At 37.3% G+C, this 17,002-nt stretch overlaps 1 protein-coding gene across 1 annotated transcript in view; it reads left to right on the plus strand.

Moving 5' to 3' along the window:
- The first annotated feature begins 889 nt into the window (after nucleotides 1-889).
- Nucleotides 890-17,002, plus strand: part of Ret (Ret oncogene) — a 56,311-nt gene continuing 40,198 nt past the window's right edge. The window contains exons 1-2 of the mRNA XM_071796628.1: nucleotides 890-1,095; nucleotides 1,756-1,967. Of these exons, the coding sequence (XP_071652729.1) occupies nucleotides 1,895-1,967 (73 nt within the window). The 5' untranslated portion in view covers nucleotides 890-1,095; nucleotides 1,756-1,894. The remainder of the gene's footprint in view (nucleotides 1,096-1,755; nucleotides 1,968-17,002) is intronic.

Below are 17,002 nucleotides of genomic sequence, written 5' to 3' on the forward strand. Positions count from 1 at the left end.
ATCAATACGAAACACAATTGTATGTACTTTAAAAAATTGATATAAGAGACAAAAAAATATATATATATATAAATGTAGTACATTCAATAAAATAGTGATAATTATCACGAATTGTAATAATATAACGTATTTAAAAAATATATATTCTTTTACGGAATATTTATGTCCAATATTTTTTAAATATACTCTTGCCTTCATAAATTTGTAACAAGTTTATATTTTGAACTTCTTATTCAAATAATTGATTGTAAATGATTAGTAATTTTTTAGATAATTGTAAAATATTCATCATGTTTTTAACTATAGCTATTCTTATCTTCTAATATTTATCAATATAAGAGATTTAACTATTTTTATATAGTATATTTTTCGTATTGTTATCATTATATAAAAAATTGTTCATTACTTCATAAAATTTTTTCTTGAAAATACCGCTTATAAAATTTAACTTTTAATTCATTATTTTGTCAATTTCTATTTCAATTTTTCTTTAATTTAATTTACATTCGACTATTAAATTTCTTTAAATCAAATTTCTTAAAACATTTTTGCTGGAGATCGAACTATTTCTGCTTCAAATCAAAGTGGCTCGAATGCACTCGCACTTCGTGAAACCGTTCATCGAAATCGTTATTGCGTACCGAGGGTACCGAGGCAGTAATAATCGAAATACGAGCGCATAGTCCTGAGTCTACGAACGACGTGCAAAAGAGAAGTCGCACCTATTCCCAGTGCGGCCATAGGGGATTCCCTCGACATTGTCGCTCCGCGTCACCCCGCACCGCTTCAGCAGCCCCATCGGGTTCCTCGGGGGCGCGTGCGCACGAGTGGAAAATTGTGTCTGATAACGGCGGGTGTCCCAACGTCGTTTTAGTATTGGCCGCAACGCCGTAACGTCGCGACGTCTGGATACCGCCTCTTTTCCCTTTACGATATTTACGTCTCCAACGAAAACCGTCAAAACGCGATATCGAAAAATGAGACACCGATTTGACGCGGTAAAAAACCATTTCAACCTTCCGAGATCAGCGCCGCTCCGCATTGTTCCGGTTGTCGCACGGCTACAGCCGGAAGTATAGCGGATTTCGCGAGGAGGTATGATTGTGCGTCGGCTTAACAATAATCGGCATTGTTTTCATTAACGATATCATTAGCACTTATCCGTTAACTTCGGTGCAGAAAGCATGCAGGGGTAGCATACATTTTTATAAACGCGCAAAAATCACCGATATATCCAGGGTGTACCATAAAGAAATTTATTTTGAGATCTGACAGTACCGATTACTTAGAGCAAAGATATTTATCTAGAATAAATAAATAAGAATTTTACGGAGTACGTTGATTTAAAACGGAACGGAAATAATTAACAGTGTTAATTATTCAGCAAGACTCGAAATGTCAATCTAATGTACAATAAGATTTCACAAACAATAACGTTTTATTTTCTCTTTAATTCAGAATTTACAGTAAGTGCTCGAAATCGTACACGGATTTATACCTTTTGTTTCGTTTTCCAAAACGATCGCCATTACTATTTTCCAAAATATTGACATTCCTTGGCGGGACACCCTGTACATCTCTGCACCAAAGAGAACTTCATTCATTGTTTCGCGAAAATCAATCGCGGTTGTTCTATCATTATTCACTTTCTATACCGCATTTTGCTTTGCAACGAAATATTACAATTACTTGAAAATTATTTGACGAATCATGCTTTATTACGCAATTATAATTTTAATTTCTTTCACTTGACAGGAAGACGAATGTAACGGACGCAGCGGTGCATTTTGGCGAGAGAATAACTTCGCCGAATCAGTGCAATTTCAAGCCGCAGTGACTACGATGTCAAAGTGATTTTTGCAATTGATCGAACGAAAGACGTGTGTCATCCATCATGAAGAGACTTGGACTGCAGTTCGTGACTTTACTGTTATCCTCGTTGATAATAAGGATATCAGTGGTTTCAGGTACGTCCTAAAGAATTTTGCCAACATTTTTAAGACAAATTTCATCTGTGCATCCTATAACGCAAACATCATCTTTCACTATGACAAATTGAAGTAATTTTGCATTCGCAACGATAAGTTTAGATCGCAAGCAGAAAGTTTCAAGATTATTTTATATTTACACAATAATCTTTTTTGCCACATATGTATAGTCTCTGAACTATATTTGTCCGACAAAAATAATAATCGTACTCGTAAATATACACGGTATAATAGAGTCTCGCGCTGCGCGTGTACTTGGCGCGAAACACTACCATGTCTCTTAATTATTTCACAGTTTCGGGAAACTTCTTCTTTCATTTATAATTTATAATTTATAATTTATTAAGTAACAAAAGATAATAAAGTGTAATAATTTCGTATAAAATTTATAAGAACATCAAAAATACATTATTTCTGGTTATTTGTGGTTTAATATCGTAACCAATAAATCCAATATAACAAGAATCCCAGGCTGTTGACCGCCTCACATTGATATATTTTTTAGCTAGATACCGTAAAATAGCAATAATAATATAATTTTTAAAACAATAATAACAGACAATAGAATATACAAGCGATCTTTTATAGTACAAGTAGTTGTAACCGAATCTTAAGTCGCGCCAGATCCATGATTAATTAATTAACTCGCGTCATTGTATGCTAAATTGCTATGTCTTATTTGCAATCCTATGTCGAAACACCGTCACGCAATATTTGTTGGCTAAAACGGCTGGCGATGAGTGACGCATCAAAATTAATAAGCAGACGCGCCGTTATCGAATCTCGTTAAGTATAACATAGCCATTAAACGTTAACAGATATGCCAAAACTTTCCGCGTTTAATTTTTTTATAGAAACAATCCGCCCAAAATCCCGTCGTTAAATTCTTCACAATAAACGTCTAACGAGAGAATTTATTTAAGCGTAATTATAGCAATTTCAACTTTACAGAACCAGTCTCTGTTCAATTATATCGCGGTCTCAGAATAACACAATCAAAAATCAGAATTCTCAGGGTTAATGGCAATTATGTCGTATAAAGGGAAGCTCTAGATGACAACCTAGTTGACCTAAGATCATCCTATATTAGACCAATCCCTAATTGGAAAGCGGAAAATGGGAGGGTGGCTATGAGATTAACCTTTGCACTTGGAACATAATTCTCCGTGTGGCAGATGCGCCGCGTTTTCCTAATGCATCGATGCTGCCGTGCTCATCCAATTATCCCCGGCTCGCGGCTCGTTGGTAAACGTCAGTGATGGAAGCAAAAGGTTTTATTCTGCAACCCCGTTGTTGTAATATCATGTTCTAAAATATCGTGGCGACCTAACGATCTGATAACATTATAATGTTACCATTATTAAATTGTAATTATAATATTATAATGTTGCGCTATCGCGAGATATGATAGTTATAACATTGTAATTGTACAATGTAAACTACAAGATGATAATATTGCACTGATGTTTTCAGCGATGCGCAATGCCGAGCTCGCATTTAGTTGTAAGCTTAACAAGTCGCTGTTAAATTGCCATCTCTTTGCAACACCGGGAACACATCGCTCCAAGCGACTCGCTCTAATTCAATTCTTACGCTGTACGCGTTTGTGGAATATAATATTCTATGTAATTCCCAGGAAGCGGCATGTCGCAAGACAATGCGCGAATTTCATTAACGCGCGGGAGACGGTAGGCGCTCGTAAACGCCACAAGTTGCAGACAGGCCTCGTCCGTCGGTCTTTGCTCGATTTCTCACGCACGCCTGCAGGACTATCGATTTCGCGTACAGAGCCGCGCGAGCGCGAAAAAGGGTCTCGGGCAAGGGTGCATTGATATAGGGGCTAACGATAACGCGTTCGCAGAACGCAGCTCCAGGTGCACCGGCAGGGTCGTTTCGCCCTTCAGGTGCTATAAGTCACGTTAAGCACGGTAACTAAAATCTACGAAACTATTCAAGGTCTAAAAAAATTATTAATTAAAATCCACAAAGAAACTACAAAGTTGAATTCAATAAATAAAATTAAGTCTGTTATTAATAATAAGAGAAAACAAGACCGCTATGATATACAATCGAATAACAATACAAGCCATTTTCGGTCTAAGCTTAGATCTTAGGCAGCTCAATATTAATTTCTATGTATATGTATTATTTATAATTAAACATATACATATATATTCCAACTTTTTAAACTGCGCGCCAATCACGGTCGGACTTGAAACACAGTTGTTGTTGGGACAATAAATCCTTCCCTCCCTGTGATTAAATCAATTTAATTTAATTATCTAAAAACTGCAAAGAATTTATTGCAAAAAATATTACCTCAGCCAGGATTCAAACCTGGAACCTCCCACATTCCGTGAAGGTATTTTTCGCAATAAATTCTTTGCAGTTTTTAGATAATTAAATTAAATTGATTTAATCACGGGAAGGGAGGGATTTATTGTAGGGATTTTCTATGATTATATATATATATATATATATATATATAAATATATATACACACACACACATATATATAACTTGTACAATTGCTAATAATCTTAACTATTTCATCAGGCATTATGTCATTAGTATTATGCCATTCATAATATGTTTAAATATTACTTTTTTCATATTGGTAATTTTCATATTCAAAAGCGCTATTATGTCGCTATGAAAATCTTTTTAGACTCTTTCTTTTGTGCAGTTTTCTGTTTGATATGAAACAGAGTAACGTTTTACAAAGCCTGCTGAAGTGCCGACGGCGATTGAGCCTGAGGACATCGAGGCAAAAGTCACGAACAGCATTACCTCTTTGAACGATTTCGTAACAATGCTACGTAAAAGTTTACATTTGTATTTGATCATGCAACGATCACGGTGTCGCGTGCCGACCGCGTATTCTCACGTGCACGGCTCCGATGAACCGCGAGAATCGATACCGGCCTTCCGCATACAACTGTATTTTTTGCCAACCATTCAGGTTGATACGTCACGCGTGACAAGATCGAGTCGTGCGACAGTTCTCCGTATGGCCTATCGCAATTATAATCTCTGAAGGGCAATCCTTTTTCAAGTGTAGTCTTGGCATAATTCCAAAAATAAATCAAATAAAAGGTATATTTGTATATTCCAACCCTGTAACATATACTTCGGATCTCTAAAAAAATACCAAATAGTAAATATCTCTTAAAATCTTTTTTAAAAACGGGATTTATATTTCCAAAAAAATATAGATCAAACTATATTATTTTAACTTTCTATTATTTGTAAAAATTATACCTGCTCTAAAATATTAGAAAAATATTGTTTAAGCAATAAAAAGGGTTTACCGTGCCATTAAAAGCCATGTAGGATACCTATAGGCTCGGTTCCACCCACGTCACTTAACTTTAACCTTAGCTTAACTCACTCTTTGTCTCTTTCTAACTGTCCCCCTTAGAAAGAGACGAATAAGATTGAGTTAAGCTAAGGTTAAAGTTAAGTAACGTTGGTAGAACCGGGCCTTTTTTTAAGTCTTGTGTCTACAATGCTAGAAAACGCTCCGAGATCTCGGACGGAGAAAGAATTAACCAACCGCATTGATCAATTGCTGCATTGTTTAAACATGATTGGTCAATTTTTTCTCCGTCCGAGATCTTGGAGCGATTTTTAGTATTGTGGACACAAGGCTTTAGAGTCAGAAATATTCTCTGGGAAGTTGACGTCATAGTTTAAAGTTCAAAGCAATTAAACATCTCTCCATTGTCCATTAGCTGCATTGTATACACAACTATAAAAAAAAGCTCGATTGCTCACGACTGTATATATATGAAAGGGAGCATTCTTTTTTTAATCAAGTTTAATTTTCAAGAAACTTGCGTAGCTGCAGGTTGCAGACCCTGTTTGATACTATCGTACTATATCAAGGGGATCCGACGATGTTTGGTATCGACGGTTTCCCGCAGATGCGGCTTTTTTGCTCCTTTTCTTGCCGTGGCCCCGACGCATTAACGTAGAGGGAGGATACGCCGAGAGTGAACGCGGCGGGGTTGGTCCCACCCCACGCAGCCCACGACGCTGTGCAGAATTCTAGCATGGCAAGACTGCGCCGGTTTATTGCTCGCGTCACGCTATCGCATTCGCCGTCCGGCCGAGCAGTACGAAATTTGGCATCGATTTCGTCGAAGAAAGTCGCGTCGCGGGCTTCATTGACATTGAATGCGCCATTCAATGGCGAGCCGCGACCTTGGCTGCGTTTCCGCGGCCGGCGTTTTCGCATCGAGGTCACCATCGCGAAAAACTATAATTCACTTCTTCTAACCGGCGACCGTCCCCGTTACTTTCGTCCCGAATATAATGGACGTTCTAACTAAAATAACGAAAGTTTATGAAGCGACAAGTCAGAATTCTCGACGAGACACCGCGTCATTTTCAAAAATTAATTATAAGAACAAGACTCATGCGAATGTGTAATTTAGCAAAGCAACCACACGCGATCGAAATACATTGGAGGGGCAGGAAGCTAAATGCGCGAGGGCTAATGATGTTCCGCGGAGATAGGTGAAGAAGCGTGCATTTTTTAACGCCAAGCGCACGAGTAGTAGTATATCGGGTGCAATTTGTAATGGCGAGCTAACAAAATGCCACGAATAAGAAAAGTGTAAAATATGCAGCGCTCGACACGTATACGCACACGTGAGAAATATGAAACCTAACACGGCGTGATACAGGGCCACGAAATATACGGACAAGCGGATAAGCATACAGTTTCCGACGCAAAAAGATAGGCGCAGCAGAGTTTGGTTGAGATAAGTTATCGCGCGCGATGGGATAACGCGAAAGGAGATATTAGCATTTCGCACGTATATTTCGGCCAAAAATAGAGAGCGGCGTAATTTCGGTGCGATATATTCTTCGGCGATTCTGGTTTCTGTGAACTTTTCAAGTAACGTGACACACGCGATATATATTTGCATGTCGAAACTAGAACGCTAGATCGTGGCCGCGGTCCTGTCATACAATAGCGTCCACTGTTGACGGGATCCTGAAAGGGGCCCTTCATGATACCATCGATAAAGCCCCGCGCGAAAGTTCGATAAGTACAAATCGTCGCGCGACGTGGAACCTTTCGAAGCACGCGCGTCATTCACGCCCGACGTTTATCGCCCCGCCGCAATAATAGCCTTTTATTTGCGGGCCAAACTATATAGCGTCCGCGATGTCATACGGCCACTAGGTTGCCTAGGATCGATAATCGAAACGCCGCGTCGTGACGATGAAGCGTCGCGTATGAATGTTAATCCGACGTAAACGACACCCACGCGCGCATCAGTATTTATGCGAGTAATTAATGAACGCTATCACGTGTAGCGGTGGGCGATTGTGGGAATAAAAAGGACACGTCGAACCGCGAAAGCAATGCAAGCGTGAATTGCAAAATGTCATTTTGGAAAATGTATCCGCAATTTTTTTTCAAAAACAGTCATTTTTGAAAAAACGAGAATGTTAATTTAAATTTGCGCGTTATAAAATGTAATATAATCCTGGGATATAACTTGTCTTTTTATTAATTTTATTTATTTATTACATAAATAACTCTAATGTGATTTATAGTAACGTATTCGAGTTAAAGTCTAATAACAGTTTTCCACGCGATAGTGCTTTCAATGACCGAATATTTCGATGTAGTGACACAAATCCTTTTCCAAAATATAAATTTTTCAAAATATCAATAAGTAAATTTTCCAAAATATCAATGACTCGAGAGTAGTGAAAAAAAATTTAATCGTTCGTCATCGTCGCGAGGCACGACGCTTCACATTTGCGCGTCAAGTCATCGTATACCATGAATAGTAATGAGAACGGCGAGACTTCCTATTAATGACGCGGCAGAACACGCAGCGGTGCAAAACGTTTGGCGTGGGTCTTCTCGCCGCAAAGTTACAGACTCCGTTTGCGGCAATATATTTCACGGCGGCATTACAGTTGCCAGGTTCAAAAGGAAAACTGTTTTTACTCTCCTAAATTAACTTTCTAAAGCGTGGGATCTCTGAGAATTTGTTAAGATTATTTCACCATCTGATTAGACTCGTAGCTGCACGATAATAAGCTGTTTTAAGTAAGACTTGTAAAGAACAAATTAATTGGTTTATGTAAAACTCGTAATAACACATTAATTGAAATTCATAAAAATATATATATATTCTTCTCGTATTCCTTTATACAATAAAAGCTATTTCATTTAATGTTATCGATTTTACCATGAATACACTATATTATAAAAGGTTGATGGTAATCGCTCATCCAACCTATACCGAATTTCAAATTGTAAATTCCCTCACAATTTGTCAATAACAATCAAAAATTAATGCACATTACAGCTATAGAAACAGAAATAGGAAAATCAAACATCGCGTGCCGCATCGAAATCGTTAATCAAGACGAGTCCTGAAAGCAGCCCTCACCCTCGCTGCAACCTAATCAAAGGGCGCGTGTGCATTATGCGCACGTAAGAATCGATTTCCAGCGCCCGCCATTAGGCGGTGTAAGAAGGTATTCAAGTTTGCTTGATGGAAACTACAGGTTAAATTTAGCAACTTGAAGTTAAAGATATTTTAAGATTTCTTCTAATAATCTAAAAAATATATATACGAGTAATAATGAAAATTTGAACAAAAGGAGACATAACTTATATAAGATTGCTAAAGTACATTATTTTTTCTCTCTTGTGATTCGATTTCTGCAATTGACTCTAAATTATATATTTCGACTATATAGTTCAGCCAATTCTAAATTGCATGTTTCGATTATGATTCAACCGATCGATTTCAATCAAGATGAGTTTGATTGGTAGAGTATTTCCTATATTAATCGCTTGCATCCTTAAAGATGAATGAAACAAACAAATAACATTTGTGCAAATACGAAATTTCCTCGAAACTGCGAGCTATTTTACCGTCTCAACTGTTCTCGAGTGCTTTCTATGAATCATTGCCCGACAACTGTTCCCTCCCAGTGAACTAATGGCCAGAAACAACCGAAAGGATTCGAGTCCTAGAAGAAACTGCATCAGAGTGTCAAGGATATACGGAGTGTTCCAAATCGCACCTTTTCTCCCCACAAAACTGAGTGTATCTCAACATGCTCCATTATCGTAGATAAATTGCCATGAAGTACATCCATGTGTTGTTAACGGACGCAATTATTCCGCAGTCATTTTCGCGATTTGTGTTTTGCGAAGCACGCGAAATAATGCGCATTAAGTAATGCAAAAATGCTGCATGGTAATTTAATCAGGCGTTAAGCAACAATTATAATTACGATGTGCGACATTTAATTAAATTAATACCTCTATCACGAAACAAATGTTAAAGAAACGTCTGGCAAATTACACTTTCGAGAAAAAGTAGGCTGGGATTATTCATGTCACGAACGTGTTTCCAGAAATTATGCTTTATAAAATATTATCTTTTATATTTTACTGTTTTAAAATAATTCAGAGATATGACCGCTTTTCTTTTTAGTAAAAAAGTCGGCGTAGATTTAATTAGACAGATATAGAACAAAGTCAGACAATTTTATAAAAAATTAAGAGACTTGGCGATATTCATCACGTTAAACAAATGTAATGGAGGGAATAAAAAAATCTTAAAAGCTTAAAATAAAAAAAATTTTTAAATAATAAACTTAAAGTAGATAGCACCATTTTGAACGTAATGAAATATCATCAAAAGTAACTTTTCAATTCTTACAATTTTAAACTAATAAAGTCATTTGTTTATCAATTGTAGATTATGTATCACCAGTTACATATTTAAACATATATTTCGCGAATTTCATGAATAGTTAATTAATGATGCGGGCCAGAAAATGCCGAGATAAAATGTTGAAGGAAGAATTGATGATTTGGGTGAACCAAATAATTGTTTTACGACTATTATTCTGACCGTTGCACATACAATACGGACGTATATCGACCGGTATATCCTGCATTCGCAATGCATACACGCACACATACGTATTTTATACTATAGGTATAGCAGAAAACAAAGCTCGAGGCATTGTTCGAACATGCAAATGCCTGGCCTTAACCTCGACGATCCTGTGTGCTTTTCCGCGTATTTCTAATCTTTTCTCATCAAATTCGCATCAAGCTGTGCATTATTATTATTATAACTTGACAGTACCCCGAATCGAACAAACACTTTAGTCGTACCTATACGTACGTATACAGCCACAGACGTATCGAGTACTTGTAAATTGTTCACGGTATAAAACAGTAAAACACGAAGAATTCCATCACGTACCTTGGCCTTACCGTGACATTTCACGAAACATACAATTGTGCCACCCACGACCGCGTGTGTCCATTAAACGTAATCGCGAGCGCTTATCTCTCGTGTATGACATACAGTATTAGATGTGCTTATGAAATTGAAACATTCTTCATCATCGCGTTATAATACCTACGGTGACTAGAATATCGATTTCTATCTCTTTCACGTTGCTCCTCAAAGCTTGCCACACCGCACATCCGAAGAATATTAATGCGCGTCGTAGTGCTGCGGTGACACAAAGACAACGCGTCCATTAATTTAATAAAGCTTCGCGCGTAACGAGCGAAGACGGGGAAATATTCGACATAATAGCGCCAGTAACGAGACTCCACGCTCAATCGCCATCTATGTCTCGTATAATTTGGCGGTTACGCGATAATCTTGTATACCTTAATTACACAATAAACTTCTGACTTTAGTGCTCCGCTATTCAACGGTGTGTATGCGTAATCACTAGGAAAGAATCAGAAAACATGTCCCAAATATGATTTATATACAACAATCAGGAAAAAATATTAACTTTGAAACTGTTAATATGATTATCGCGCCACTTTATTCGCCCATGCACTTGACTCTTAACCCCGGTCTACATAGGCCGCAGTTCGCAAAACGCAAGACACACGCACAATCTACATGTCAATCTAACCTCTATACACAGAGAAATTAGATTGATATGTAGACTGTGCGTGTGTCTTGCGTTTTGCGAATTGCGGCCTATGTAGACCGGGCTTTACGCATAAGACATAGACTTCATGTATTATTATTCATGCAGTACAATCTGATAAGTGCAGAATAATAATACGAAGCCGTCAATAAGTCGATATCTCAAAAGTTGCATCTATTACGATAACGAGAGATTACATACACCATGACTTTTATACGGATTTCTTTGATCTCTCAGGTACATCAAGGGATTAATCATCGTATGTAATCATCGTATCGCCACTTTGCTCTTTCGTGTTCGACATCTATATAGCGTGAACGCATCGCAAGCGGTCCTATAATACACGCGTGACAGACACGTACATAGCGAAAATTGGAAGCATTTTATAAGATCGTTAACATGCGGCTGTTATCTGGGCCGCCGTGTCGAAATAGAGCGTTTTCCGGAAAATAACGCCGACTCTGTGAAAACACGCCCGACAGTCATAACGGCGATTACGTGACTCCAAGTGAGCATTGTTTGCGTCGCACCGCGCTCATAATGAATACGGTATTATTAACGCGATGTAATGGGACCGGCGCGATAATGTAATCGAGGGACTCGCCTCCCTCGACACGAATGCCCGTTACAACGCACCGTTGTAATTTAATCTGACTATCGCCGCCCCGCGCGAAAAGAGTCAAAGACACGTATGTAGGTAAAAATCCATCCTGTCGGTCCCACAAGAGGGGTAGCTGTCGCCACACCCCGTAACCCACATACCGAAAACGCACGTGTGACACACCACACACGGTACGCGCTAACCATGTTGGCAACAACCGACCACTGACATTTATTACTAATTAACTGTGTACGCAAGATATGATTTCGCCACGTACAAAGTCAAATGTCAAATTTCTGAATAATAATATTAACGCCTCCGCGTCACGTATCATATTTATTACGCAAATTGAAAATATGCTACAATTACTCCCTATTAATCCTTTATGCCATATTATGCCATAAGTAAAAAAAATTATTTCATTGAAAAAAATATATTTTGCAACATGCATTAATTTTTTTAAATATGAAAGGCAATATTTAACATATAAGATATTGCATTAATTTATTTATGTAATATTAGTTAAAAATTTGTATTCTTTAATTATTTTATATATAACATTTGCAATATAACAACGCATTTTCTATGTTAAAGTTAAAGTTTATATAAGACGTTTACTTATATACCGTACATAAGTAAACGTCTTATATAAACTTTAACTTTAACGTAGAAAATGCGTCGTATAATAAGATACAATTACGATAATGTATAGGTATATCTTACGAGATAAAATTCGGGTGTAGATCCGATAAATGTATCACGAAGCAAGTAAATATTTTCCCATAAAATTTCTCCTTATGGGAAGTCGAGTCACGTACAGTTTTGAGTATCTGATATTTTTTCTCTTGCCTAGATTTTTTAAATTAAGCAAATGGGCGTTATTAATGGTTGCAAATATCGCACGCGATATAGCTTGTCTAGACGTTTATCGGTAGAAAATATAGTAACCTTTATTGTCTCGTAACATCTAACCTTTAGCAGCCGGACATTTCCACTTTAAATGGAACGTCGCGGAATAGTAAAACGAGTTGTAAGACGCGACGAGAATATGTCGTCACGAAACGAGCGATCGAGTTTTTGCAAACGATCAATAGTCTATGCAAGCAGCATTTATTATATCAACAATTAATAAACGACGGTAGTGGACAAATAACAGAAAATGATTCTTCATTGTTTATGTGTCTGCTTGAATTGTAATGAACGTTAAGTAATCGAAGGATAATTAAATAATTAATGAAACATTAATATAATGGTTTATGTATATGACAAATGTAACAGTTTATAACAAACGCATTTTAACTATTCGAATATGGGATGATCGACGACAATGAATTATTATTTAAATTCATCCCAATTTAAAAGTCTGATATGAATCGAGTCTGTGACAACGGGATGGGAAGAACGATACGCGAGGAAGTATACGAAAATGTATTCGCAGCTGTATTTTTCACGTGTTGGCATCTATGTAAATGCTGGGCCGACTTAAGAGGCAAACAGAATTCTCTCAATGTTCCACCTAGCGCTTCTACACGGGGTAGTCAAAACATCCATATTTAAATACAGATTTTATTAATTTATGGTTACTTTAAATCTTTCAGTTATGCGGTTGTTGATTTGGACGAAGGATATTAAAGAGATTAATTTTATAAATAATATACTTTTTTGTATAACATTTAACTGTCGTAAAATATGGATTGCATTTTATTTCGATCACCCTGTATCTTGTCTGTCGCAGGCTCTATCTCCGAGAATTTCCACGGTAAATCCGTTTAAGCCTCAAATGTTCACGGCTGTCGTGTGCTTCATAATAGACCATTAATTTCTTCGTTAGGCTTCCTCAGCGTTTTCCCTGTTGTTGCCCGTATCACTCTTATTGCACGGTTTTCCCAGCGGAAATCATCCATTTTCGCGCTACCCGACACGACACAAGTCGTGTATCTCAGCCAACACATGCACGGTGATTAAAAAAGGCATAGCTACACTTCGGTGACCTGATACACGCCGCGAACAAAGTTTCGCGCAATCTGGGTTACCGTCAACTACGTGAACAAATTGGCAGGAAAAGCAATAATGGTGGAATAATAGTGATAACGTTAACATGGAAATCGATCAAAATTAATTAATTGGACTTTCTATTCAAGATGAAATTAATTATAAAAATTGAAATCTTCATTAATTGAATAACATCATTAGTAATACATGATTAATTTTGTAATAGTCAATAAACATTATAATTATATCATCGTAATATTGATAAATTTCTCAAAAAGTTGGTTTTTAAATGAAAGTGAGATAGCTACGCGAATAGAGGACTCTAGAGTCCCTCTAATAAGAGTCGCGACACGGAGCTGCAACTTTTGATTGGTTCGCATTTTCGGCAAAAGCACGAGAAACAGAAAGAGAAAAAGATATAAGAGAGAAAGAGATATAAATATATATCGCTTGTATATTGCTTTCTCTTTCTCTCTTATTTTGCTGAAACTCAAAATGTCCCGACTCTTATTAAAGGGACTCTAGAGAATTCGGGCATTATTATAAAATTTACTTTTCCATTGGCGGGAATAATTTCCACAATCACAATAGAGGTTTAACAACGCGATCACAATAACAGTTACATCTCTTTCTTCTCAAAAGAAGGATTTAGTATGCTAAGAGAGTCCTCAATAGCGACCGTTTTAGACATCTTTGAAGCGTTAAATCTCGTTCCTTTCAATGAAAGGATTTAGCGTGCGCTGGAAGAATCCGCGATAAGCCGCATGTATAGTCAGTGTCGCGGCTATATATATTATATACATATATAGCCGCACAAACAATCCGCATCTTTCTAATATTTACGCAGCCAATATCGGAGACGAGAACGGCACCGCGCACGTCCGATCGAAGATCGACTCGCACCACTAGCGCGACGAAGGGATATAAATCCCGCAGCGCGGATGCGAGAGAAGCCGCCGAGAATTAATCTCATTTGTAAACACGAATGCTCGTCCCCGCGGGAACGAGCAGACATGAATCATGGAACGAGCAAAAATATTCGCACCTTCGAATATCGGAGGATACGGAGACTTCTGCACTCTCGTCGCTCGCATTTCGGCAAAATAAAAGGAATACAAAATAAAATATGAATATGGAGCGCGCCGTGATTTTTAAGCATCCTGCGCGGAATATTTTACGAAATGTTGAAACTTAGCAAGCTCGGCTCAGCATATGACATAACAATGATAAAGTCTGCGTAGAATTATTTATTTTCATGCGAAATCTTCTATATCTTTTTTTCTTTTGTTTCTAAAATTTTCCACTGCGACCTTTGTGTTCAAGCATTTTAATTGAAAAATGTGCTCTGGTAAAAAGATTAATATTAAATATTTCGTATTATATATTAAATTGCGATAACGCGGCACAATGGAAAAACATCACCGATCTCGATCTCTGATATGTAACGGTTGACCATTTCGATATCAGCCAATCGCCCTAAATATCAATTGTCGACGTAGATACATATTACATTACTGTTTGCATCGATAAGTTAATATTTACGATTCAATCGTGAACAGAGTTGAAACAAAAGGTCAAAGCGATAGGAGCTTTTAATAAAAAAATAACGAAAAAGATATATGTTGATGCATGAGAAAGAGAGAGAGAGAGAGAGAGAGACGATAACAATTAATAAAAAATTACACAGTGTTATAAAAGTTTATGAGACACATTAATTTGGTTTATACCCTTTACAAATACATTGTTAGAGAATTTCTCTCGTGCCACGAAAATATATATTTTTCGCGTGGGTTAGAGACATGAAATCCGGCACCAAAAGAGAGCAAAACTGTTAATGGATAGCTATCGCTCGTCCGAGCGTTACGGAGGACTGATTGAGTTCGCTCGACCTAAGCTCGGTGCGTTGACACGAGCATAATGCCGGCGGAATTAGCATGGTCGCGCGTCTCGTTGTTTACCGTATCATTTTCGCGGCACATCCGCAACATTATCGTGCGAAACGTATATGCCCGAGCAAACAGAAAACTGTCGCGCGCATACGTTACCCCCGAGGTCTGTCAACATCGCCCTCTGCGACGTATCCGTCCACCTCGATATAGCCACGGACGACGAAGAGGACGGGCCTGCCTGCGTCCGTGGGAGAAACTAAATTCCCCGAAACGACACGCTTGTCCACGTTAAAGTATACCCCGGGACACGCGAAGTCTGCATCCTGGGACAGCTTTCTCCCACAGATTAATGCATCTCGGCGTCGCGGTCGCGAATGGTTCCAACTATACGAGCGAAATTTCGCAGCTCTCGACTCGATATAGAGAGAGAAACGGAACTCTTTCCTCATCCTCCCAAATAATCCTAATTAACTCATTAATTTTTGAATAAAAAGAAAGTTGTAATAATAATTTTCAAAAAATAAGAGAATCTTATCCCTGTTTTGTAACTTCGCAATAACTTCATTTATGCAAACGACTACGTGATTCAAACGTATATTCGTTTAAATTGTATCGGCGTCGTGAATGTTCTAACTACGAGCGAAATTTCGCAAGTCTGAACTCGATAGAGAGAGAAACGGAACTCTTTCCTCGTCCTCCCAAATAATCCTAATTAACTCATTAATTTTTGAATAAAAAGAAAGTTGTAATAATAATTCTAAAAAAATAAGAGAATCTTATTCCTGTTTTGTAACTTCTTAATAACTTCATTTATATAAACGACTACGTGATTCTCACGTATATTCGTTTAAATTGTATCGGCGTCGTGAATGTTCTATAACTACGAGCGAAATTTCGCAGATCTGAACTCGAGAGAGAGAAATAGAAATCTTTTCTCATCCTCTCGAATAATCTTAATTAGATCATTAATTTTTAAAGAAAGGAAGTTTATAATAATTCTCAAAATATAAGAGAATCTTATTCCTATTTTGTAACTTCAAAATAACTTTATGTGCAAACGACTCTCACGTATATTTGTATAAATTATATTACACAAGGAAATATGGTTATATTTCTCGCAATTATACGGTATTATATAAAATGAGATACTATTCGTTCTCTGCTTCAAATTACAGATTCAGTAATATTTGCAAAATACATAAAATAAAGTAATACAATAGAGCTAAATATAAAATTCACTTAATTTACCTCTTGTTCAGTTTCCCTTGAATTTATGATACAATTTGTCATTCCGCGGATAGAGGGGGATTAGATCTTAATGCCACAACGAACTAATGACTCCTAACGAGTGTCGAGAAATTCAAACGATGTCGATTGTCACCGTCTGCTATTCTGAGAACGAACAACGTTTTGTTTCCCGACGCCTACATCGTGTCTCAAGCAAATACCTCGAGATGTTAAAGATCAGAAGGCAAAAACGTTACATAAGAAATGTCAGTCAAGGTATATGTAAAAATGTCACCGAATACCGTAAAAATATATCCAAATGCAGATTACAACATTTCTTAAAA

The sequence above is a fragment of the Temnothorax longispinosus genome, chromosome 1 (assembly GCF_030848805.1).
Source record: "Temnothorax longispinosus isolate EJ_2023e chromosome 1, Tlon_JGU_v1, whole genome shotgun sequence".
Taxonomy (NCBI): Eukaryota; Metazoa; Arthropoda; class Insecta; order Hymenoptera; family Formicidae; genus Temnothorax; species Temnothorax longispinosus.